The sequence below is a fragment of the Haliaeetus albicilla genome, chromosome 8 (assembly GCF_947461875.1).
Source record: "Haliaeetus albicilla chromosome 8, bHalAlb1.1, whole genome shotgun sequence".
Taxonomy (NCBI): Eukaryota; Metazoa; Chordata; class Aves; order Accipitriformes; family Accipitridae; genus Haliaeetus; species Haliaeetus albicilla.
This window is the reverse complement of record NC_091490.1, coordinates 3,571,665-3,596,047: the sequence shown is the minus strand read 5'-3', so window position 1 is coordinate 3,596,047 and position 24,383 is coordinate 3,571,665. Positions and strand designations below refer to the sequence as shown.

Below are 24,383 nucleotides of genomic sequence, written 5' to 3'. Positions count from 1 at the left end.
TAAAGGTTTAACTCGAGTTTATTTATACATAAAGGAGGTAACTGCATTTTGAGTTTAAAAAAAAAAAAAAAAAGGCTTTTGAGATGATGAATGCTTCTGACTGAAAACGTGAAGGAAGGAAAACAGAGCAGACCGCAGATTTCAGTGGAAAACAGAGGGCAGGGGCTGTCCTCCCCTCCCTGCAAGGCAGCACGTGTTACCGGCGTGAGGACAGGGGCTCTTGGCAATGGCTTTGCAGTACGAGGGAAGGGGAAAAGGCAGCTTAAGAGACACTTCTTCATGATGTGAATTGACTTACAAGCAACCAAAGTAGTCCAGGATTAACTTCTGCTTAGTTACAAAAAAGAAAAGTAATTAGCTAACTAGGGAAAATAGGTTTTAGTGATGGCAGGTAGATGTGTTACTACGGTGGTGTGCTACACACCAGCTCGACTGGTGATGGCATCCAGGTCCACCAAAGCCTACGGGGAGCATCCACTGGGTCCTGATGCAGCACAGCCTCATTAATCAGCATTTCCCAGTACACAGCGACTTAATGACAGTGTAAAGATGTTTGGAAAAGTGGGGCCTGAGCCCTCCCTCCCTCTCTCTCAGCAGCAGAGGGATTTAAGAAAAAAAACCTGTCCTGTGTACGATTTGAGGTGATGCTGGATGGACCCTGTGGGTACCCGGTGGCGGGGGAGGCCGAGGTGCCGGCTGACTCCAGCAGCTAAATCACAGCATGGCTTTACACGGGAGTAGTTTGGGCATCTGAAAGTTGAGCACAAGGGAAGGCGGAGAACAGATGCTTGCCCGAAAGGCATCTGTCAGCAAAGTTGCTCCACAAAACTCTTGGACAACATTAACGCATCCTGGGATGGGAATCTGTTGTGATCTTCTTGTGTCGTGCTTGGGATAACCTGATCCACTCCGCTGTGCCTGAGCATCGCGCGTGCGGATGCACGGTGCATGTCAATGGGCTACGCTTCCCCATTAGCTCAAACTTAATGAGAAAAAATATAGAGCCATATGGTAATTCCAAATACAGGCAAAACAATGTCTGTGTGTTTGGGTCTGGTATACTCAAATATTTTCCTAGAGCATTAATTTTTAATTCTTACATCAGACCCACATAAGCAAACATAAATAGGATTTTATACTTTACATAATCCATCCAGCTTGTGTTTGTTGTTACATATACCGAATAATCACTGCCTGCCACTACGTACAGAAGAGCTAATAATAAATATTAGGACACAAACTTACAAGTTAAATGAGATACAGTTAAGTAGTCGATTAAAAGGACACCCATAATCTAAGGTTACAAAAGACTAAGTATTGCTTTTCTAATGTGCTTTTCTCCTTCGTTCGGGTCGCTCACCTGCCAAATCTATACCGGGAGGAGCGTATAGGAGAACTTGGAGTAATTTGTGGCAATGTGCATAGATTAGGGGGGTGTAAGCGGGCTTAATGAGGAGAATTAGACACAGAGAACGTATGCAGATAACTGACAGGGTTCATCCCCTTGTACGTACGGACACCCGTGATATTGGCCCTGGCCACCGCGGCGAGCAGCGGGACCGTCACAAGAAGGAGCCGTTCGTTCCCCGCTCCTCGTCCCGGTTTCTTCTCCCCACTCGGTCACGCGGAGAGGGACGGGCTCTGCTCGGCGTGGGCTCGCAGGAGCGCGGCGATGTCCCCGCGCCGGGCCAGCGACAGGGCCGAGTTACCCCCCTGCGGGGAGGGAGGAGGTGAAGACGTTACTGCCCGAATCCCTGCCTCTCGCCCCGGCCGCCCCCGTAATCTGCCCAGCTCCATCCTCGACCGTCTCCATTTCTTGGCCCCACCACCACCGCCACGGGAGGCTCTTTGCAACCTGCCCGCTGGCCGTGAGTTTTCCTCCGCTCTCCAGCGAGCGGTTGGCCAGGGCTGCTTCGCACCCACCTATTTACCCCCAAAACCTCCTTCCCTGCAGTCCTTCCCTCGTTTAAAATGAGCCGCCGTCCTGCAAACCTCCCCCCACGGTGTTTTGGAGCCTAACCTCAACCACACAAAACGCATCCCGGCCAAGACTTCCCTTGGTTCCGGTGCCATCCCGCACATCTTGGACAAAGTTGTAGTTTAATTACAAAATTGTGGCGTAATTATAAACACCGCCATGTGGCCCGTCGCCGCGAGCCTGCACGGGAGGAGATTTTCACCCACTGGCCGTGCTGCTCCCATCCCACGCCTCCCCCCGGAGAGCCGTCCGTTCTCAGGGGAGAGTTAATTGCTGCTCATTTATTGGAGCCAAAGCTCTGCTGATTCCTCGCGTCCAGGATTTCATCTCTTTTATTTTTTCAGATTCACACCGGGTTGGGCTCTTCCCCTGGTGCTCCTGCCCGGACTACGGCTGGGATGCGGGATGCTGCCGCAGCCACCCCATCCGCTGCACAGCAAGCACCGAAATAGGGGTACTCTCCTAAAAGCGGTCACCTGATTAGAAAGTGGACCGAAACTGTACTTCTTCACTTAAAAAACCCACCCCTGGGGGACTGCTGGTGGACTTACAGGGACACGTGTAAAGCACGACCCCACGTGAGCTCTCCCTACCCGGCGTACGTGAGGTCGCGTACGGGACCACCGGAGCCTCACCTTGTCCGTCAGCCCGACCTGGCAGCCGGGCTGGGCCAAAAGGAGCCTGACGATGTCGGCGTTGCCCTGCCGGCAGGCCACCATCAGGGCCGTCGTCCCCTCCTCGTCCTGCAGGTTGACGTCGGCCTGGCAGGAGAGGAGGGCTCGCACCATGTCGTCCCGCTCGTGGCTGACCCCCAGCATCAGGGCGGTCTGGCCTCCCTGCAACCACACAGGGGAAAGATGAACACCCCTTACCCGCCGGCCGCCTATAGTCCTCCTCATTCAGACCGTTATATATAATAAGAAGAATGGATATTATTGCGTATCTACCATAAGAGCGCCTATTATTGCATAGTACGTGTATAATAATAATTCGTACTATTATTGCGTGTCGCATCTTATCGCATATTAATATTAAATAACACTGGGGATCTTCAGCAGGTATTGCAAGAGAGATCTGCTCGCCTGCACCACAGCCGCGCGGAGGGTCTTTGCAGCAGCATGGCCAAACTGCCCGGCTCCCAGCTGCCCCCAAATGTTGGTCCCCCTACCCCTCCTGGGCAGTTTGACCTAGGTCTAGACTAACTTTTACAGCTGTTTGAAGAAGAGCTGGATGAGGGCACCGTCATCTCTGACACCAAAATGTGTGACTCTGACGAAACGACTGCTCGCCAGCAAACCTGGGGATCCTGTACCCTGGGGTCCGCCCTGCACTGCTCTTCCCTGGTATCACTTCTAATTTTTTAGCTGAGAAAAATTGTTTTGCAAAATTTTCAGCCTTCCATTAGTCTCTTCATTTTAGCCAGCTCTTGCGTCCCTTCACAGGGAGCTCGTGGGTGGCCACACTGCCATTTAGCTGAGATTACTTTTGTAACTTTTGGGAAACGGCAGCTCCAACCCAAGTCTACCACTGGGTCTCAGCCTGACGCTGCACATGTAAGGAACCCAAATTATATCCCCCCCAACCCGAGATCTCTATGGGGACACGACAATGCCACAGCCTGAATTGGCACCGCACAGCGGTGGCCACAAATAGGAGGCTACGAGCTCAGCAGGAGTCACTTTAATAAAAAAAAAAAATACCCGCTGCAGGCTGGCTGCCCGCGGCCGTGGCACTATCCTGCGCGGCACCACGCTCGCTTTTCAAAGAAACGGCAGAATTACGGGGACGCACCTGGGCGGCTCGCAGGTTGACGTCTCCCTCCTTCAGCAGCTTCATCACCACCTCCATGTCCTGGCCCGTCTCGGCGGCCGCCAGCGGGGTGAGCATCACCGCCGTGTAGCCGGCGCGGTTCTGCAGGTCCAGGCGGCACACGCCTGGCGCGCAGGGGAAGGATTCGGCCCCGCGATGAATCGGCCGGAGGGAACGGGGAGCAAAGAGGGAGTTGTAAAATGCGTGGCAGCTTATATTTCCAGAAACAGGAGTTTCCGTAATTATACAGGACTGAGATTTATCTGCGTTAAGTATCTAGCCTTGTGAGCACAGCACCGAACGGCCCTTGGTGCTACGCGTTGCTACAGTTAATTATAACTGCTGAGGTCAGCTGAATTAATTTTGAAGACCATAACCAAAAACAAAAAAGGGGAGGATAATTAACGCCTTGGGCACACACCGGTTGCAAAGCTGCAGGCTGTTTGCTTTGACTCCTGCAGCAAGGGAGCAGCGGAAAGATGACCGTCACCCAACAGGCAGTGTAAAGCCATCCTGGCCCCGTTTTGCTCCCTTTTCACCTCAAAGAGCTTATTTCCAACTCCACCACGAGGAATAAGCCGTGTCTAACGGGCGAGGGCTCAGTCCAGCCTTGCCCCGGGGACCCGGCCGCCTTGGGCACTCAGGGGCAGGAGGGAACAAACCGCCACGGCTCCAACAATCGGGTTATAGATGTGTATGATAATCTGCCATTTCCCTAACATTCAACAGATTGTCTGGCCCATGAGAAAAGGCCAAAGTGCCTTTATTCTTTCAGAGCACGCGTGCATTTTTTGCCCTGTACAAGCTCAGCTGGAGATTTTTCTTTCTTTGCAACGTGAGCTGGAAGTTCAATAGTTTAACGTAGAGTTTTTCCGCAGTGCTGGGAGGGTTTGTTGCTTTCTCAGGGGTCTGATCCTCCTGCTCCAAGCCACGATGTGGCATTTGCTGCTATAAGAAGCTGGGGGGCCACCCCATCCCACCTGGACCGGGGCCATGAGAGACACCCCTTGGCCACAGGGACCTGAACCATCCCCAAAGTCAGACTACAAAGCCCTCAAGGTGTGTCAGTGCCCTGAGGGCACTAATGAACCTTAATGACACTGAGAAGCCTCAGCTCAGACCCCTGCCCACACTCATGGGCTCAGGGCCAAACTATGGGGAGGATGCTGGTCTTCAGATCAACCACGTCTCCTGGGTGGACCTTGGCCCCACGCTTCTATCTTGGATGGACCTTGGCCCCACATTTGTCTCCTGGATGGACCTTGGCCCCATGCTTGTCTACTGGATGGCTCCCTTGCAGGTATGTTGTAGTTGGTCTCCATCTCCTTTTGCTCCCGACTGAACTCCCTGGGAGACAACCCTGGACCTCAGTCGCTGTTTGCCATGTCTGGGACGGTCGATGGTCCCCCGTTACCTGGCTCTGCACACTGTGGTCATCCCCTGTGGGACCCTGCCCCATTGGCAAGAGCGACAGAAAGTAACTTCGACACCCATACCCAACAAAAGCCACGGCTGAGCAGAGTGGCTGTTCCTACCTGTGTCTAGCAGGAGCTTTGCAATCGGGAAGTTGGAGTGGGAAACACTGTAGTGAAGAGCCGTGTTGCCGTTCCTGTCGGCCAGGTTCACCACCATCGCCAGGAGCTGCGGCTGGATGGCCCCCAGCGCCTTGAGATACGCTGCAACCACCTCCGGGCTGGAAGACTTGCGGCTCGACACCCGGAACCACTCCTGGCAGACGGTGCTCAGGACGTGCCGCTGAAAACACCAAGGTCTCACTGTTACTCCTGGGGTAGTCATCCCGCAAACCGGCTGCTGCCCCAGCTCCTCACCCCGTGCCTCTTCGTCCTGTGCTCTGGCATCGTCCAGCCAGTATTTAGCTTGTGGTTTTGTGATTACTGCTATAACTTAAGGGGGAAAGGAATTTCCTGTGGTAACTTGAATGAGTAAGCAAAGCCATCATCCTTCTTTTTTTCCCTTTTCCTTTCTTTTTGACTATTCTAAAACTGACTCAGAGGTCATCTCCCCCCCTCTTTCCTCACAAAGCTGTCCATGGAATGGGAGGGCACAGCCTGTCAGGATAATCTTATCCATTAAACGTAACAGAGGGTGGGAACCGTGTCTGAAACGGGATTTGAAAATATCTGTACCAGATGTTTGTCGCTTGTGGTCCTGATTTCTGAGAGGTGCTTGCTGAGTAGCTGGCAGTCGGCAAGGAAATCTTCAGAGGGTTTGCATCTAAAGGGAAAATACTTTTGTAAATCCATCGTGGGACAGAACTTGCAGAAGGTATTGAAGCAGGAAGGAGAACATGCAGTTCAGGTCAGAATACGTTCCACATTATTTAAGTGCTTAACTTTATGGACACAGGTTGTCCCATTGACTTGACGCAGATTTTAGGTACAAAGTTAAGCACTTAAGCAAGTGTTTAAGACCAGAGTCCTAGATCTGTATGGTCAACTTCAACTGTTACAAGAACCCTTAAAGCGGGGAAAAAAATCCCCATCTTATTCCTGAATCTGCAAAGAACTTTACTGAGAAGCTTTACAGGAGAGGGGAGAAATGAGCTAATTCTCACCAAATATGACTCACTCTATCTTTTCCACAGTCAAGTGTAGGGCCTGAATCAATCCCCATTAGATTCTGTAGTAACTCAAAAAATATTTAGCTCTTTAAAGCCTTTTCCTGTGTCTGCAGAGGTCAGTGGCTGCCTTTCCACCGAGCAGATGAAGCCCCGACCCCAGCCCCGTAGGAGCGACTGAATGCAGCGCTGTGCAACCTGCGGCTGCAGAAACGTGATGGACAGCATGATCGCTCTCTGGTTTTTCTGGTTACCTGTCAGCCTTGTGCTGAGCGCAAGGCACTGCTTCTGCCGATGGCTCCTGCAGGTCATCGTCCTCACATCTCTCCTGCGAGGAGGTCCCTGACGAAGCCCCCTCGCTTTCACCTCCAGCTTCAGCTTGCGTAGGCTCCAAATTGTCAGCTCTTCTCTCCATCTCACTCTCCGCATCCCCGTCCGATGGGCTGTCTTCGCAACTTGTGTCTTCGCTTGAAGTCGTTTCATAGCTATTTGAGGACACCACATGTTATTCACTCCTTCCCCATCTGCAACCGCAGGGCCTGACCAAGACTCATTGAAGACACCCACTGACTCCAATGGGCCTTGGATGAAGCCCAGAGCGATACACAAGTTAAAAGGTTAGAGCCACAGCCAAACTTGGGGTTAGTCTTTTTTTTTGGCTTCTTAAGCCAGCAGGAGTGTGATAGAAGCAGTTAATTAGCAGCAGGCAGTGTTACTTCAGGGAATGCTCGGTTGGTTTGGAGGGATGTCCATCGCACAAGCCCCAGCGCGGCCAAGCAAGGGCTGCGTGCTGCCTCCCTGCTGGGCGCTGCCGGCACGCCGATGGGGAGCCGTGAGAAACACGGACCCTGTGGCAAGGCGGGACAAGCGGCACGTCGGCAACCTTGAGGACCGCTAGACAAAAACTGTGTTTGCAGCTCCAGCATGGACCCGAGTCCACCATTCAAGCAGCCCCCCCTAGAGAGACCTCTCTTCTGGTTGTCCAAAAGTATTAATAACAATAACATCTTCCACGAGACTGAATATTTCACTCTGAGGGATACCAAAACTTTTCCCAAACTAGTCGAGATTCCTCTACTTGCTACAAGTTGTGCCCATTTCAGCGACTGTTGGCAGAAGCGGCTCTACGCAACAAGAGCGAGTAACACCTGATGAACCCAACAGCAGTAGCCATCGAGCCGGGAAGGCAGAGAAGCGTATGTCAGCAGAAACCAGCATCCAAACTTGCACACATAGCTGTTTGCACAGTGAAGGGACAGTGCAATGCGCCCTGCCCTCTTCACGCCAGCACACGTACTCCTCGGTAGATGTGCCAGTGCTGCTCTTAGAGATGCATCTACAGCACATGTTGGTGTATCTAGTTAGCTCAATGGCTAAAGAGCGTTAGATATTGGATACAGAGGGAACTGGGTGTTGGAGCACAATCTAAAATACTAGCACAATCTAAAAAGAAGTTGTCTCCTTCACCCCAAGGTAATTCCTTATTTACTGAAATAGTCTTTTCTCAGTGCCTGAACCAACTTTTGCTGGCCATCACTGGAGCATGGAGGCAGCTTAGTGGCAACGTGCCCACGCAGGCAATGCTGACCTCCTCCAAAACCCACCAAAGTTAGTGGGGATCTTCCCACAGACCCAGCTGGGATTTGGATGAAGCCCCAAAAGATGGGTGTGCAGAGAGTGTCAGTCCCCAGGGTGTCCCTCGCTGCTCTGAAACACCAACATCTTTTCTACAGGGTTACTTACAGGTTATCAGTGCTGGATTAAAGAAGGGAGAAAAGAGGCTCCATTTCAAATGGCCTTTTAATCAAGAGGTATGGAGGGGAAAAGAGGGGAAAAAAAGAATGACTTCTCCAGCGATACAGAGGATATCACATGTTAAAAGGCAGTTTTATCTTCTGAATGGATGCTTACCCACCATTTACCCCAACAAACTGAAGATTCTTTTTGGTCCCATTGCCTCCTGCATGGAAACCATAACCTTTCTTTTTCATGATAGATTTAAGACTTGTGGTTGGAGAGATTTCTAGCAAAATACAAAATAATAGATTAATTAAGCAGATGTGCCGTAATTATCAATGATCATTCCCAACCTCTAGCAACAAACTACAAATCATAACCATAAGCTTCTTATTTCATCTTAGGAGATTTTTTTTATGTCTTGCAAAACTACGGATGCACCTGGCCACAACCCGAACCTGTGCCCTGCCACCTTTAAAATATGTGTCTCAAACATCTCCAAGCAACTGGGAATATAAAGGAAGTGACTGGGAATTATATACGTGTCCTATGAATATAAGTAGGCTTTACTCTTGTAATAATGTTTTCTTTTTTATTTTTTCAGTACTAATGTATTGGAAATCTCCTATATAAATCTCCTATAATACTATATGGGTGAGTCTTTCCACCAGAGTTTGAACAGTCTCACTACGTATTGCTTGTAAGTAATAGGTCACTTATCTATTTGCAAGGCCCCTCCAACAGTGAATGGGCAGCCTTCGGGTTTGGATTCTTATCGTCATATAAGCTAAAATTATTTTAGATGAATGGCTGTGAGTGGGAACAAGTCTTCTCCCAGCCTAGTTGCTCAGTTAGCTTGAATTGGGTTTGGTTCTGGTGAACTTCATGCTGATTTACCCCAGATGAGCATGAATCCCACATTCTTGCAAACTGAGATGCCCAATCCACTTAAGAAAAATGGTTATTTGATAGAATAGCCACAAGTACGGTCCCATTTGGAAGCTGATCCTGCGCATAACTGAGCCACAGCTTTATCAGCTCCTGCAGGGTTTTGTTTGCTTTTTTTTCCAGATCACATAGCTTATGAGGTGCAGAGATTTGCCTTTCTCATACATGTTTAGGAGGGGCTATTTCTGATCTGACTGATACTAATTATACCACCGAACTCTGCTGCATCACCCCTGCTCAACACTTGAATAAATGGGAAGAGACTTGGCCCCGACACGTTGAAACCTATGCCAATATTATTTACCCAACTGTTGATAGTGTGTGTTGGAATTCTCCTTATCCGCGGGCCTTTGCGTAGAGTAGGCAGACAGCAACGAGTTTAAGGAATTAACTAATTGGTTCTGAATGGAGCTGAGCTTGGAGGCCGGCTGTTTAATAGCGCTCGCTAACTCGGGGTAGCCGTGCTCCAAACACAGCCACTGCTCCTGCAAAAGCTCCTGGATTTTTTTTACGTATTGGCCGATGGGGTCAACAGCGGGGAGATCCTCATGGTCAGGGGGACCTTCCTCTTCCAGCCCATCGCGAGGTTTATCTTCTCCAAAGCCCGCCTTGTTTTCACCACCGTTTGAGCCAATTCTTGTTCCTCGATAGCCTTCTGCTCTTGCGTGAGCAGCAAGACTCTGGGTATCGTAGTTATTCCTGTGATTTTGATTGTCATCGCTGAGGTGCTCATCAATCTTCAGTTGGGTGAAGCACGATGCATGAAGGCCAGCCTCACCCTCAGCTTCACCAAAATGTCCGGGTCCGGTGCCAGCATCTGCCAGTCCCTGATCTCTCCGAGCACCCACCTCCATCACCTGCACGTTCACGTTGTCTGCTCTTCGGATGCTGCATCCTATGGATTTGGTGGAGACTGGGATATTTACATTGACGCCTTTATCGTGGGCTTGCTTGGCCCCGGCTACCTGCGAGACGTCGGTGTTCACTGCAGCATCGTAGCACCGCAAAGCCCTGCTGCTCCGCATGGAAGGCAGCTTGGCCTCTTTGGTGTCTTCCTGGCATAGCTTCTCTTCCAGCTGAGCTTTGGAGCTGGCCAGTAACTTTATGCTTTTCTCCTTCTCCTTGATCTCGTGATCCTGCTGCTCCAGCACTGCCCTGATCCGCTCGAGCTCTTCCTTCTTCTTGCCCAGCTGCTCCTCCAGAGCAGCGACCTGCTGCTTCAACGCCGCAACCCCGCTGGGCTCCCTGGCATCACGAGGCTGAGGACCACAGCTCTCCTCCTTCTCTCCAGCCCGGACGCTCTCCTCCTCAGCTTTCTTCAGCACGTCCAGAGCGATTTCGTTCACGCTTAACTCCCTTTCCCCAGGGTTCGTGTTCTCCTCCGCGAGCTGCAGGGCGGCCGGCGAGGCCGGTTCCACCCCGGCCAAGGCAGAACGACCGCCGGCGTCGGCGGCATCTCCCTCCTCGCCTCCGCTCTCCATCACCACCTGCAGCTGCGGTGCCGCAGGATGCTGGCTCTGCCACGGCGTCTGCCTCGGCCCCGGGCTACCTCCGCCGGGATGCTCCTTCTGCCCCAAGGAGACATCTGGCTCCAAGCTCATCTCCCCGGCGAGACTGAACGCCACGCCGTCGGAGCCAGGCGAACGCGGCGTGGGGCGAAAGGCGTTTTCGGAGCCGCTCTGGTCGTGGCAGTGCTGGGGAGGCGGTCGGAGGGGAGAGGGCACCTTCCCGTCCCCCGGCGGAGGTTGGCCAGGCGGCAGCGCGGCGGGCATGCTGGAAGCTCGCAATAACTGCGGCCGCCCGCGGAGCTCGCCTTCTTGCCGTCCCAGCTCCGCCTGCCGCCGCGTCTCCGCCAAAAGGGCTTTTCTCCGGTAACTGGGCTCATCGGCCGCGGGAAAGGGTGCCTCGTTGGGCAGGAGGGGCCGGGGGGTCTCCTCCGCCCCCAGCGATGCCTTTCGCTGGGGGAAGGAGCAGGTCGCCGTCCAGGTCTTGCTGGGAGTCGACGCGCATCCGCGGGAGCCGTTCTCAGGCAGGCTGAAGTTTCGGGGCAGGGTGCTGAATTTTGGCTGCTTGGTTTTCCGGTGGATGTGAACCCTTCTGATGGTGTTCCCTTTCTCAATGTCGTCCACGTACTTCAGGAAGTCCAGGTCCAAGTGAAAGCCGTACGGCGTCTCCACGGAGTAGGGGAGGCTGCGGGGGTGCTCCCTCTCCCCGTCGGGTTTGGGTGGCTGGCCATCTGCTGAAACAACGCCAAAAAAAAAAAAAAAAAAAAGAGATGGCTGAATTCCGAAGACAACAAAAAAATTAACAAAAAATACATTTAGAGCAGGTGGGAAAATGTTACTGCTATTTTCATCTCAGTTTCAGGCAGGCGGGGGGGGCTGCAGTTCGTCATTGTGGAGGCTCGTGGTGAAGCCGCGCGGAGACGCAGCAACGCACGCAAAGGTGCGATCCGGCTTTCCAGAGGTGAATCAGGTAATGATGGCACGAGGAAGCCGAAAATTTGCTGAAATCATGGCTCTAATTGGCAATTAAGCAAACAGCAGGTTTCACAGGCAGAGCTACGTGTCTGCGTAAGTATAAAAAGCTGCCCAATATGTAATAAATCCAGCTCAAAAACAGAAGGTGGAACCAATCTGTGACAATTACATTTTCAAGGCTTTTGGTTCGGTTTTGACTTTTCAGCGGCATAAGTAGTGCCGTGCACGCCAAGCAGGAAAATCATTGCATCGTTTCATCTGCAAACACCAGGTCACAAATTATTCCTTGAAAATGATGAATACAGCACCGGGCAGAGGCCGGACCCAGACAGCGCCAGCCGGGACTGCTTTACACAGCCGCATCCATGCAAAACACGTGCCTCCCAAGGTGACCGGCTGCACAGCACCAGGGACAGCTTTTAATTGAGGAAAATCGCCTCGAAATGCGTGACGCTGTGTTTGCCCACCCAGCCGTCACAGGCAAACGGCACGGCTCCAGCCACGCAGCCTGAGGCTCCTGGTTTAATACAACTTAATACAGGCAGATCCAGCCTGCAAAAAATTCACAGCCCCCAAATTTTGGCCTTGAGGGTCTAAATAGTCAAACCCCTGCATCGTCGCTCGTTTTTCTTGATACGGCAAGTCCCTGAAATCACAGTGGTTTGGGCCTCGGAGCAAAGAGGCTCTGTGCCCTGTGAGGATGAGGAGGAGCAGCTTGACCAGGAGAAACCAGGTTTCGTGGCTGCTCCCTTTGTCTCCATCCTGGTGCAGGAGCTGCGGGGGGACCGGGAGAATTTGGCACGGCTTTCGGTGCCGCTCGTCACCGAGCATCACCGAGATGCAGACGCCTTTCTGATGGGAAGCAGCACGTGAAAGTCAGAGGAACGACAGAGGGAAACCATCACGTGTGGTAATAGGGCACAAGAGCAAAGCCCAGAGGGTGCGAGCAGAGGAGATCTGTCCTGCCTACGCACCACAGAGGACGGGAGGACAAATACGGGCTGAACTGAGAGCTGCGACCATGTCTTTTTGCTGCGGTTTAGGAGTCTGCATAATACATGAATGATGCATTTATCTCCCGGCCCTACCGCGTATCTATAGAAAACAGGTTATTTACAGTACTTCTGGTAAGGAAATTACTTCAGGGCTTGGTTGGGGGCTTTTTGTCAAGAAACAAATGAGCAAACGAACATCCAGTAGCCTCCATACCATCTGTCTTCTCCATAGTGTGGTCTAATCGGGCTGTCACTTAAACATCTTCTGACAAGCTAGGGTAGACGAGTCGCTTCACCCTTCAAAAAAAGAAACAGATATTTTTAATTCAAACAAAAGCTCAATCATTTGAACTTAATCTCTCCTTAAAGCCTTACACATCTTCACAGGCCACCCCCCTCTTATTTCCCATATTCTGCAGCCTGACTGTGTTTGCTAAGCACTTTCAAGCTGCTTAAATCAATAGCTGCTTTTCCAGTGGCAACAACTCATGCTTCATAGACACATCCCAGATAGTTAGTTCTTACAAAACATCCCCTGCATTACAGATGGTTTTGACTGCAAATGAGGAAAGACAGACATTTAGGATAATTTCTGTTGGGCTTGAGATAGATGGCACAAGGACTCTTCGTTGACTCCTGTAAGCTGGATATATCCAACATAATATAACAACATCTCTGAAAACAGCAAGGGATCTAAACTATACACAGAAATGACTGGTTTGTCACCTTTTTTGTTTTTTTAATGCATAATAACCAAAGATTCAAAATTTATGTTAAATCTTATTCAAACAAAACCCATTATTTCAGAGCGCATCCATACTGTTATAAAGAACCTCTACCAAATTGCACTAAAATACAGACAAATTGCTTTCATATCAGGGAAGATCTTCATGTGGAGATCTACCACAGCCTACATCATGAACTCCACATCCAGCCTGGTCTGCATTGCCCTCCAGCTCTTTCCCATCATGTGGACACGGGTGAGACCCTCCTGGAGCGTGAGAGGAGATTAAGGCTGGGAACAACCAAGAAAGGTCCTGGGTGAAGCTTCTCTCCTCCGTGCCCTTTAGAAAAACACAGGGAATAGGCAGGCAAGGGCTTTTAGCAGGTTTTTAATTCCTGCTATGGGGGGGAAAGTGGGGGTTGCTTGGAGAGCAGGTTGCTGGGAGCTAGGATTTTCCTTCAAGTATCTCATTTGGTTCCTGGCCAGAGATGGTCCCACAGCAGCCTGGAAGCCCATCCCTGCTTCTCCAGCGCATCCCAGAGCTATGCAGGATTCTCAGGGGTAGGTCCAAGCAGCACAAATCCTGTGCCGAGCCAGCCCCGGCTCACATTCATCTCATTGATCAAACCGTCAGAGTCTGAACTCATTTTCTGCTTGTCATATTTTGCCTAAGTGAGGGTTTTAGCACTTGGCCACGCTTCCAGAGCTCCCTATGAAGGGGCTCTAGCCAACCTTTACCCCTCGCTTCGCCTGGCACCATACTTATCCAGCACCAGTCTGGTTCGCCTTTCTATTTTCTCTTCTGCAGCATCCACCAGCAGAACCATCCCTCAAGATCTCTGGCTCATTCACTGTCTCAGGAGCAGCTCTGTCTTGTCGGTCTTCTCCACTCTGCAGTTTCTAAACTCTCCTTTTATCACATAATTATTTTTGCATTGTGTAACTCATCTTTCTTCTTGTGGCAATGGTAAGATAACCAGATATGCGGTACAGATAAGGATATACAGAGTATAGCAGTGCTGCTGTTATTCTCTTCTAGAAGCCCTGAAATAACGTGGTTTAACTACAACAAAGACCAGCGGGAAAACAAAATCAAACCCTGCTGTATTGTTATCATAGGACAGATGCTTTGAAAGATCAAAACCTTTTAAAGAAACAATTAGTTCCATCGATCAGGTAGACACGTTTCTTGTCAATGTACAGCCCTGATGGAAAGTTGGGAGGGTCCCAACCCAAGGAGAACATCAAAACCCTCAAAAGTGCCTCCAGGGTTGGTACCTCCTTGACGCCCATGCAGCCTGATGGCAATGTTGATGCGTGCCCAACGCCATGCAAGCTTCCCAAACACCTTGACCAGCGGCCTCCTGATGTGCTCTCCAATTAACTGCACTTCTTCCATAAAGGGCAGTTTCTTCTGTCTCCTCCTGCCAATAAACAGCACATGCCAAAAGGAACGCTAACCTCTTTCTCAAAAATTTTTTTTTTTTTTTAAATTTCCAATTATAGTCAATTACGGAGCACTTACGGATCCCGGCTACAGTCCGACCAGCTACACTTCACTCTTCTAGGTCATTTATTTAGATGAGGGGTGGGGGTGAAAGCCAGTGAATAGAATGCTTTTAAATATCTAGATAATTACACTGGATCGGTTCATTTATGAGCTGGCTGGGTCCCAACTCTGCAGCCCAAATTGATACTAAGAATTTCCTCTTTTGACCAATCTACTTCAAAATCGCCTCATAAAAGGATACTGAATGTACCCTACCAGCTTGCTGATGTTCTACCGTCCCCCCCAGGGCAGCTCGGGCGCAGGGCGGATGGCTTTGAGCCAAAAAATGTGGCTCCTTGGACCCCACGGCTGCTCTCTGAAGCCTGTCCCTAATAAAAATGAGAATAAAAAAATGAAGTAATCCACCAGAAGCAGCGTACCCATACGCCCAGGATCCAGCCCATAATTCAAGGCAGGGCGGTGCTTTCAGGTGCGTCTTCCATCCTGCTAATACCTGTTACGCTGACCCTCTGCCAGGTTCTTATATTTGCTGAGTTTTCCTCTATTGGCTAAAATTGAAGAACACTTCTTTTCCTCTCCAGGCTGGCGACATCGCCACGTGCACAGCATCGCTGATTTTTACCTTTACTACACAGAAAGGCTGTGGGGAGGATTAATCCAGATTTGAATTACGTTGCTTTTCTCAAGGCAGGAATAAATGTATACAGAAATGGAAATCAAGAAGCCAAATGTGTGAGAAGGCAACAGCACAGAGTGAAGCGGTTTTATTCCCTGGGGCAGCCCATTTGCAGGGACAATGTACTGTCTTTTTAACTAGCCCTGTCTCAAACACTGGCTCTTTACAGTCACATTTAACCCCTCTTTTACTCTGTCCCACTTTCTAGGCAACCTAAGCACCCGCCCGCTCCCCCATCCACCCCAGCCAGCAGAAAGGAGAGCACCATAACACCCCAGCAGATTTAAAGAACAAATTAACTCAACCACAGAGACAAATATATATGACGTTCATTCTCCCAGAACATCTTGCTAGTAATTTTAAATTGGAAACATTTAACCCTGTGCCTATAAATAAGAAGATAATTTATCCCTGCTGAGCAGCACGTTAGCACAGTCTCATTAGCTATAACACAACATTTTTTTGAGCTCTGCCTGTCGTGTTCTTCTGCACTGCAGCAGTGGCTTTAGCACTTCACGGTGAAAGGAAAAACTATCGTTAGAAAAGCACCTTGTCGTGTTATCTTCTCACGCTCCCACCTACAAGCCCATCGGCGAGCAGAAGCGCTTGCCTCCCTCAAAAGCATCTTTTCCCGTGCCGAGAGCCGGCAGTGAAGGGTTCGGAGCAGCAAACATGCCTTTTCCAGTTGTTAAAAAGTTGGTCAGCTGAGCAGTGACCTTGCTCGGAAAGCAAATACAAGTCTAACACAAGGAGCACAAAAAAGGGATTAATTTTCTAATAAAGCAGCCCACCGCTCTCCTATGACCTTTCTGAGGACAGTTCAAGCCCGCCGTGTAGAATGAGTTACTTTTCACAGCATAGCTGTCTTCTCCATAAAACACAAAACGTTAAGTGCCGCTTGGGCTGTCACCGGGCTGCCTCTCTTATCAGGAAAGATTACTGAAAAAAGCAGTCAATTATTAACGATACGGTTCTTATTATACCTGATGCTGCAGGCTGCAGCCGGAGCTCGCCCTCCGCATGCTGCACCTCCCCGGGCTGAACGCATTAGTTATTCTGCTGAGCGCCTCTCCCAAGGAAACGCGAGCAGCTGCCGCGATTAAAAGGCGGCATCTTTAGGAGAAGCCACGGGAAGGTCTCCGCGGCCGTAATTAATCCTGCCGAAGCCCCGTTCCCACGCGCGCGGAGCAGAAACGGCCCCTCGGCCCTTTACCCTTCTCCCCGACGCTCCGGCCCCTCACGTTGCGCCCATCCGTCCGTCCGTCCGTCCATCCGCCGTCCCCAGGAGATGCTGAGCGGGACGCGGTGACGGCGGGAACGCGGCCGTGCGTAACGGCGGAGGATGCCTGACCCGCTGTGCCGTACCACGGCCGCTGCCAGAAAGGACGGGCAAGCCCTGGGCTCCTGTGGGACTCTCCATATAAAAATGCTCCAGCCCTTTGCAGCAGGGTTGTCAAGGCAAACTTCAAACGGCAAGCGAGCCGGGCAGGGGACGGCTCGCAGAGCAGACGCGGTGGGATTTTTTTTGGGGGGGTAGGGTATTCGTGGCATGTGGCTCGGTGATGGGCAGAGCACCCAGCCCAAGCCCCCACGCTGGTGTTCCTGTTGGGCATCCTGGATTGATGCACCCCTGGGCTGGCAACAGGGAAAAAAAAAAACCAAACAAACCAAAACCTCAATCTCTGCGCTGAACTTGCAACAACTTCACACTTGGCAAAGGCAGAGGGGTTCAGACACTGCCCGGCTCCCTGCAGCTGGGCTGTGAACCTCTTCCAGGGCCGGGAAAGAAAATCCTGAAAAGCAAAGGCATCCCTCCCGGACCCAGGGGCTCTGTCGGGGGCTTTCACCAGCGACTCGCATCACGGAGCAGCGCCAGCACCTTTCCCATCACTTAACAAGCAGCGCAACCCAAACGCTCATGTTAGCGGGGAAAAAAACACATTTTGTCACTCTGTCTGCAGAACAGAGCTGCTGGCACGCCTCCAGGCTCACTGCGCTCGTGCAACTACTAAAAGTAACTTTAACAGATTAAGTTTGAAGAAAAGCAGGAAAGTTTTGCCTTTGCAGGAAGCAAAATACCCTGGACATGGAGAGAGAAACGGCAGCAGTTTGTCCTTGCGAGCGCTCCGCAAGGCACGGATGGGTTAACTTCTTACCCGAGGAATGAAAAATAACCCCCTCATTTCAGCAGCGGTTAAATGCTGCCTTTCCCATTAAATGCCGCCTTTCCCACGCAGCTCCAGCATCCCACACCAGGCAGGGCCGTGACTCCATGTTGACAGCTTTCTGCTTTCACAAGCAATTACTGTGCTCGGGGTTCAAAATGAAGTTAAGAGCACGTTGGCTTACTTAATGTTTACTCCAAATATTTTCTGTCACATCCTTCTGGTTTAGTTACGCTTGCGCATCTTTTCGGAGCATGTTCGCAGGGGTCTGTTGCTTGCGTTCTCTATACAAAGCAGCACGATGGAAAAATATACGTATTTCTATATGGTGCTGATTTTAAAGTAAGCCTAAAAGAATTGTTTAGTTTTCCCACCGGAAAGACCCAGCAGGAAGCTTTTATTTGGAGCATTTCCTTATTGCAATTACACACACATGACCTACAGTTTTTCCCAGATGTAATCCCTGTGGCCCTGAAGAAGGTCTTCAAGTCTGTGTCCCCCTAAATAAGTTTTTAAATTAGGAACTATGGATGGATGGAGTCAAAACGTGCAAATTAATTAATTATGGGCTGGTGCTTGACGGAGCTACGGCTGGCTTGGGATAGCTTCGCCCAACGGGGCCGGAGCAGGTTGGGAAACGGGGAAGTGTTTCACCTGGGTACGGCCCGAGATCATCCCACAAGCGTGAGGACTGAGGTCAGGGCCTAAAATTGCTTCTGCTTTACGTTATACACCAGCTGTCGGGGGGGGATTTTGCTTTGCAGGCTGCTCCCACGGATGATGGGAAACAGACGGCCGCAAAACGACTCAGAAGCCATCCCGTCGGTCCCGGCCACGGCCACCGCTGCCTCCTTGGATGCTCGCAGGGCCGACGGGCGAAGCGGCTGCCTGCCTCCCTCTGCCCAAGCAGAATCGCTGCAGGACAGCGGGTTTGGGCTTCACCCACTGCCCCCCGCTCCCTTCTGCCACACGGACCCAGCCGGACCCACGGCCGGAGCTTGCCCTCGGTACCCAAAGGGTTACACCCAAACCTGCTCCATCCAGGCGGTCTGCTGGATTGCACAACAACCAGCCGAGTTATTATTGCAAGTGGACATACCAGGAATAAATATAGCCTCTCGGGGAATATTTGTTGTACAGATTTTTCAATTCTGTTTTCGCTGCAAAGGAAGAAAAATAACCCATTTCCAGTCTGCTGGGGACATCCACACGGGTGGGATCTCGGTTGCGCAGCGGTGGGCTGTGATCGGCTGCCGGCTGGCACAGGCACTGGAAGGAGTTTCCCTCCAGGAGGAAAAAAAAAAAAAAAAAAAAATTTGAAAACTCTGTGGGATTAAATAAATAAATAAGTAAATAAACCCAGTTTAAAGTCCTGGGTTTGCATTGCAAGAAGTTGTCACGAGGTTTGCCAAAGTGAGAGGCAAACAGGGTTTCCACTGTAAGGGATCTGCATCCCGGGAGCCCATCCGCTACCTTCCCCGGTGCGTTTGGCATCGTGCAACGATCATCCCACGGCATCCCTCGAAAACGGCAGCTGGGACCGGAGTGGATCTGGGCACACGCTGCTCTGGTCCATGCTGAGGGTCAGAAGACAGCTGAGCAGACCCAAAATTAAAGCGGGGAGACCAGATGATGCCTAAGCCCTAGGAAGCCCGCTGCTATAAACCCATCAGCATCCAGAAAGGTGAGCTGGCAAGTTGGATCCGTCCCAGCATGCATGCTGCAGCCAAGCCCATCTCGGTGCTGGGCGTACTGGGATTGCTGGGCAGGCTTCCCTCTGCACTGGTGTTACCCGACCGCATGTGCTGAAGTGGAAGGGGACTAGATTTGGGGATGCAAAATTATGTACACAAAGCAGCGGAGGAGGCTGGATGGGGCTGGAGCGGGGGGGCTGCTTCCATGGAAAACATCTTGGAGGCGTGCGGAGCCTCACTGGTGTTTGAGAGAGCGGGGGGGGCTCCTGAGAAATCTGAATAATTAACCCAGCACCACTTAATAAAGAAGACGATTGCTTTCAGCCTAAGTGTGCAACCCTCGGTGGCCGGCGGTACTTAAACAGCCATTTCAGGCATCTTTTCAAATGGCAGTAATAAAGTTGTGCGGATACTGATTTTATTAAAGCTGCTTATTGCTGTTTAATAAATGTCGTGAGCTTCCTGCCAGCATTTCCATTAGAGACAGGTCAGGACGAGACCTGGAGGTATCAGATATCCAAACTCTCGCCCTCTTTTATGGCTCACCGGGAGGGGAAAACGATCACATTCATCCCCCTCTGATAACCTCTTTTCCAACTGACCTTCAGCTCATTCCAGCCGCGGTCTTATAAAAGCTTTGGCTGATTCTCTTGAAAACTGTGGTGTTTTCCCTAAAGTCTCCTTTCCCAGAGCCAGGCAATCAGAAAAACCACCAAAAACCATGAGTCAAAAGCGCTCCAGAGTCAAAAGGCAAACAAAAATCTAAAGTGCCTCATTTCTAATGTTTACTCTTTTTGCCTCAATCCCACAAATTTGGGCGGGGGGGAACTAATGAAGCCCTCCTTTGGCTTCTGGTCTCTTCCAAGCTGCTGTTTTCCATCTCCTTGACCTTGAGACAGGTCAAGCTTTGCTGCCATGATACTGAATAACTTCCATGTGGTCAAAGAAGCTGGTAGCAACTTTATGACAATGGGGTTGTCCTTGGCCAGGGCTTGGTGCATCCTTGGAGCTCCTGCGCTCATCCCACTCAAAAGCCAGAGCTTTGGCCCGAGCTGGGCTGGAAACATCTTCCATTTCCTAAGGAAAAACAGGATCCTTTGGGCATTTTCGGAAGCTGGGTGTGAAGGGGAACTATCAAACCAAGGTGCTCCTGCTTCTTGGGAATGGCTCTTCCACTTTGCTCTCATTCGGCTGCTTACCAAAACGTGAGATGGACAGGGCAGCGCAGGGGAGGAAGGGTGTCGTGCCATGTCCGATCCCCGTGGTGCTTACTGAGAGATGAAACACTTGCACCGAGACTCACATTCAGCCCTGATGGACAGAGGACTGGCTGCAAGGCTGAATTTAAGATAATATCACGTTTGGAAGACAGGAGTCTCTGTGCGCGGGTGGGTTTTTCGCCATATTTCACATTTCTGACTCCACCAAATTGTCCATTTTGGCAGTATATTATCGTCCTAATGACAATAACTTCTTTTTCATGTGCTGTTTAAACCCTGGGATGTGCAGGACTCGAGGCTTCCTGAGGCACAGCGCCGGAAACGTGAATTCCACCGAGGTCTAAAATAAATAGGGCTGAAGAAGGAGCTCTCTGCAGCCAGTCCCTCCCCGCCGCTCTCCCCTAGCACCGGCAGCGTGCGAAAGTGCACGGTTGGGAATTTCTGCCCCAAGCCATGGGCTCCTTCACGCCCCTGAGCCAGGGTCAGGGCTTTATTGACCAACATCTGCATCTCGCTGCTCTTGAGCAAGGCAGAGTCACGTAATCCCTGTCATACGGGGCACCGAAAGGAAAAATACAGTAACTTTCCCTATTTACAAGGGCATGATAGGACAAGGGGTAATGGTTTTAAACTGAAAGAGGGTAGATTTAGATCAGATGTAAGGAAGAAGTTCTTCACTGTGAGGGTGGTGAGGCACTGGAACAGGTTGCCCAGAGAGGTTGTGGCTGCCCCATCCCTGGCAGTGTTCAAGGGCAGGTTGGATGGGGCTTTGAGCAACCTGGTCTAGTGGAAGGTGTCCCTGCCCATGGCAGGGGGCTTGGAAATAGATGGTCTTTAAGGTCCCTTCCAACCCAAACCATTCTACGATTCCATGATCACTTTTTTCTCTAACAAATGGCGCCACATTCATCCCTGGTGCTGCTCCCAAAGGTTCCTTGAAAAGACTCAAGATTTGATGCATAACACTCGGTAATAAAAATGCGACTTTCAAAATATTTCACAGCTGTAAAACCGCAGGGGGAGGGACCTGAATCGGCAACGAGCTTGTGAATGAGCTTGTATTCATCTAACGCTGGCCATCTCGCAGAATCTCAAAACCACTCCTGATGCGAAGGATGTTTTGAGACCAAACCTCTCCCTCCCTAAACGTGCCCATACCGAGGGACGCAGAGGCTGTTTGACGCGAAGCAACATCGCACTCCAGCTCGGTGGCAAATAACTGGGGGGTGGGGGGTATTTCGGTTAGCTGAGGACAAAAGGAGACTTTGTGACACCGAACGTTCTCCTGCGGGAACGGGACAGCCCCAGCACTGCACGAGGGGGATGATTTCGGCACTTGAGAGACAAAACCTTCTCCATAACCAGACATTCTGGAAAAGAGCCGGAATGTGGTCCTGGTTTTACTATTCACAAGTGGTTTGGAAACTGAACTGGGAGACTGACAGAGCCCACAACAGCAACAGGCTCCTCGCCATCTTATCTCCCAGTTCCAGGATTATTTTAACGAATCCATTAACGTATCCCTCCTCAACCACAGATTCCCTGCCCAGGTCGCTGTTCATCAGGCTGGCTGTCACTTCAGCAGTTATATTTATTTTTTAAATATTACAGTCAAAGCAACAAATAATCAGTCATAAACCTGAGGTTATGGGCTCCCTTGTCCCATTTACCATTTCAGGAATTATTTAAGAGATCAGCTTTTTCCATTTAGTCCTTCCCAAATCAAACAAAAAACACCAGAAAGACTGCGAAATGGGTATGAAGGCAACTGCTGATATTTTTTACAGTGCTCGCCTTCTCTCTGCCCATCACTGCGGTCGCTATCCTTACCCTGCATGTGCAACGTTTTCAGGTGCTCCCCGCCTTCATTTGGGCCACGCGGCTAAAATATTTAATTTCTGGATTAGCCTCTGGACAAAGGAAACCCTTCCTGCCGGTGTCGCATCCCATAGCTGTGAGGAAAACGAGCTAACCCTGTACCGTACAGTCCCGCTTCCATCTCTGGATGGCGAACATCACACCCAGAGCATCCAGACCGCGACTTCCTCCACCCTGAACTTACTTGAACTTGCAGTTGAGATTATCCAACCCACTTTCTGCTCTCCCCGATCTTCTCATGGACCACTCAGCCTCGTCTACCCAGATCTCAGGCGACGGTCTACCCCGCTGCAGCAGCTCCCTGTTCACGCTCCCTCCGATTTCTCCCGGAGCAAAGTCAGAGCCCGGTACGTCTTTGCTTTAGGCCCACAAGAAATCACAAGCCGAATGCGGGGAGCTGACGAAAATGCTTGCACGGGGCACGCCTGGTCCCGGCAGAGTTGGGCTGCTCAGAAATGCCCTGGCAGCGACCGCCGCCGAGGAAAGGCGATGCTGCCTGCGAGGGAGAGGCACTGCCTGTCCCTCCGCTCGCTGCCAAATGTGCTGCTTGGAGCGGCCCCTCTCTTGGCCCCCCCGAGGATGCAGAAACCCAGAGCTCAGCCTGGAACCGCTCTGCATCCAGACCAAGAGCCCTGAGGGACACGCGGGCTGGAGAACCGGAGCGCAAACCTCGCTAGAGACAGCGATGAGTTACGGGGCCAAGAGTTTCTGTGTCCGGATGGCTGGAAAGCCGGCGAGGAAACGGGGAGAGGCTGGAGGCAGGCGCTGGCGACCACGCTCAGCCGTGGAGGTTGGGCTGGGGCTTGTCTGAACCACATCTTCACAGCTGGGGAGGGTTTTACGGTTGGGCTTTGAGGCTTAAACGCAACTCTGGCTGCTCTGGGATCCTGGTGATTTCTGCTACATCGCCCGGGGCCTGGGGGGGGCCCTTCCCAGCCCTCACATGGTGACACCCGGGGGGTCCCACCAGGACTCGGAGCCTTCCTGCCCTCTCCCCACCGCCCAGTGCCTCCATCCCGCACCCAAGGGTGCCCTGGAAACGCTCCTGTCCCGGGTGGCTCAGGGCTGTCGCTGCCCCCAGGCAGCCGCTTGAGGGGCCAGGCACCCCCAGGAGCACCCCCAGGAGCACCCTTCATTCAGAATGCTCCCACGCAGCCCCCAAGCACGCCCTGGAGCCCCCCCCGAGCCCTTTTAGAGCATCCCCCTGAGCATCCCGCGCAGCACCCCCGGAGCACCCTTTGAGGCACCCCCAGAGCATCCTCCAGCGCACCCCTGCAGCACCCCCGAGCAGTTCCGCAGCACACCCCCCCCCACCACCCCAGCATCCAGTGCCGCATCCCCCTGACACCCCCAAAACACCCCCGGAGCATCCCCCCAGCACCTCCCCGGAGCTCCCTCCGCAGCCGTCCCCGGGGAAGGGCCGACGGTCCCCGGGGCTGCCGGGATCCGCTGCCCCGGTCCCCTCCCGGGGCTTTTCCCCCCCCTTAAACCGGAGCGGCCGTACCTGGGAGCGGAGGGCGCAGCGCGACGGTACCGGCGGCCCCGTTGGCTCCGGCGGGCGGTGACCGGGGCGGGGCCGGGGTGGGGCCCGGGGCGGGGCTCCCTCCGCGGGCAGCGGGGCCGGGGAGGGGGCCCGGGGCAGCGGGTGGGGCAGCGGGAGCCAAAAGGAGCGGCTGGTGTGGGAGGCCAGAAATCCATTTTTTATTCGGTGGAGGGGTTTTTGTTTGGGTTTTTTTCTTGGTTTTTTTCTTCTTTTCTTTTTTTTCTTTTCTTTTCTTATGACTGCGGTATTGTGCTGGCTCCGTCTTTTTAATGCTTTATTTATACTTTTCTAGCTCATCCTGTTTGCACAGATGCAGATCAAGAGCGGCGGGAAGGGGAAATCTGCGGGGACGGGCCGCGGCTGCAGAACTTGTACTGTAGTTGCACCAGCTGTTCTCCGGCTCAGCCCTTCAACGCCATCCGCTTTACATCGGTCCCTCGTACCTTAA

At 51.8% G+C, this 24,383-nt stretch overlaps 1 protein-coding gene across 9 annotated transcripts; it reads right to left on the bottom strand.

Moving 5' to 3' along the window:
• Positions 1–24,165, bottom strand: KANK4 (KN motif and ankyrin repeat domains 4). Of its 9 annotated transcripts, none has more exons than XM_069788546.1 (10): positions 23,897–24,161; positions 12,740–12,822; positions 9,355–11,289; positions 8,277–8,388; positions 6,620–6,850; positions 5,935–6,022; positions 5,323–5,542; positions 3,770–3,912; positions 2,614–2,814; positions 1–1,713 (listed from the first exon to the last, which is right to left on the bottom strand). In XM_069788546.1, exons 2-10 carry the CDS (start codon positions 12,753–12,755, stop codon positions 1,621–1,623), a joined length of 3,039 nt encoding a protein of 1,012 aa, XP_069644647.1. In that variant the 5' UTR covers positions 12,756–12,822; positions 23,897–24,161; the 3' UTR covers positions 1–1,620. The 9 variants fall into 9 exon arrangements, with proteins under 9 accessions (XP_069644647.1, XP_069644651.1, XP_069644650.1 ...); XM_069788550.1 differs by having other exon boundaries at positions 9,355–11,286; positions 23,897–24,160; XM_069788549.1 differs by lacking the exon at positions 23,897–24,161 and adding an exon at positions 22,577–23,426.
• Positions 24,166–24,383: the final 218 nt, after the last annotated feature.

What these genes read in the sequence shown, in the direction of transcription:
- KANK4 (XM_069788546.1), bottom strand. An exon ending in GCTCAGCACAAGGCTGACAG is followed by an intron (nt 6,023 to 6,619) that starts GTAACCAGAAAA and finishes TTTTCCCTTTAG; the next exon opens with ATGCAAACCCTCTGAAGATT. An exon ending in CCACAAGCGACAAACATCTG is followed by an intron (nt 5,543 to 5,934) that starts GTACAGATATTT and finishes TGGTGTTTTCAG; the next exon opens with CGGCACGTCCTGAGCACCGT.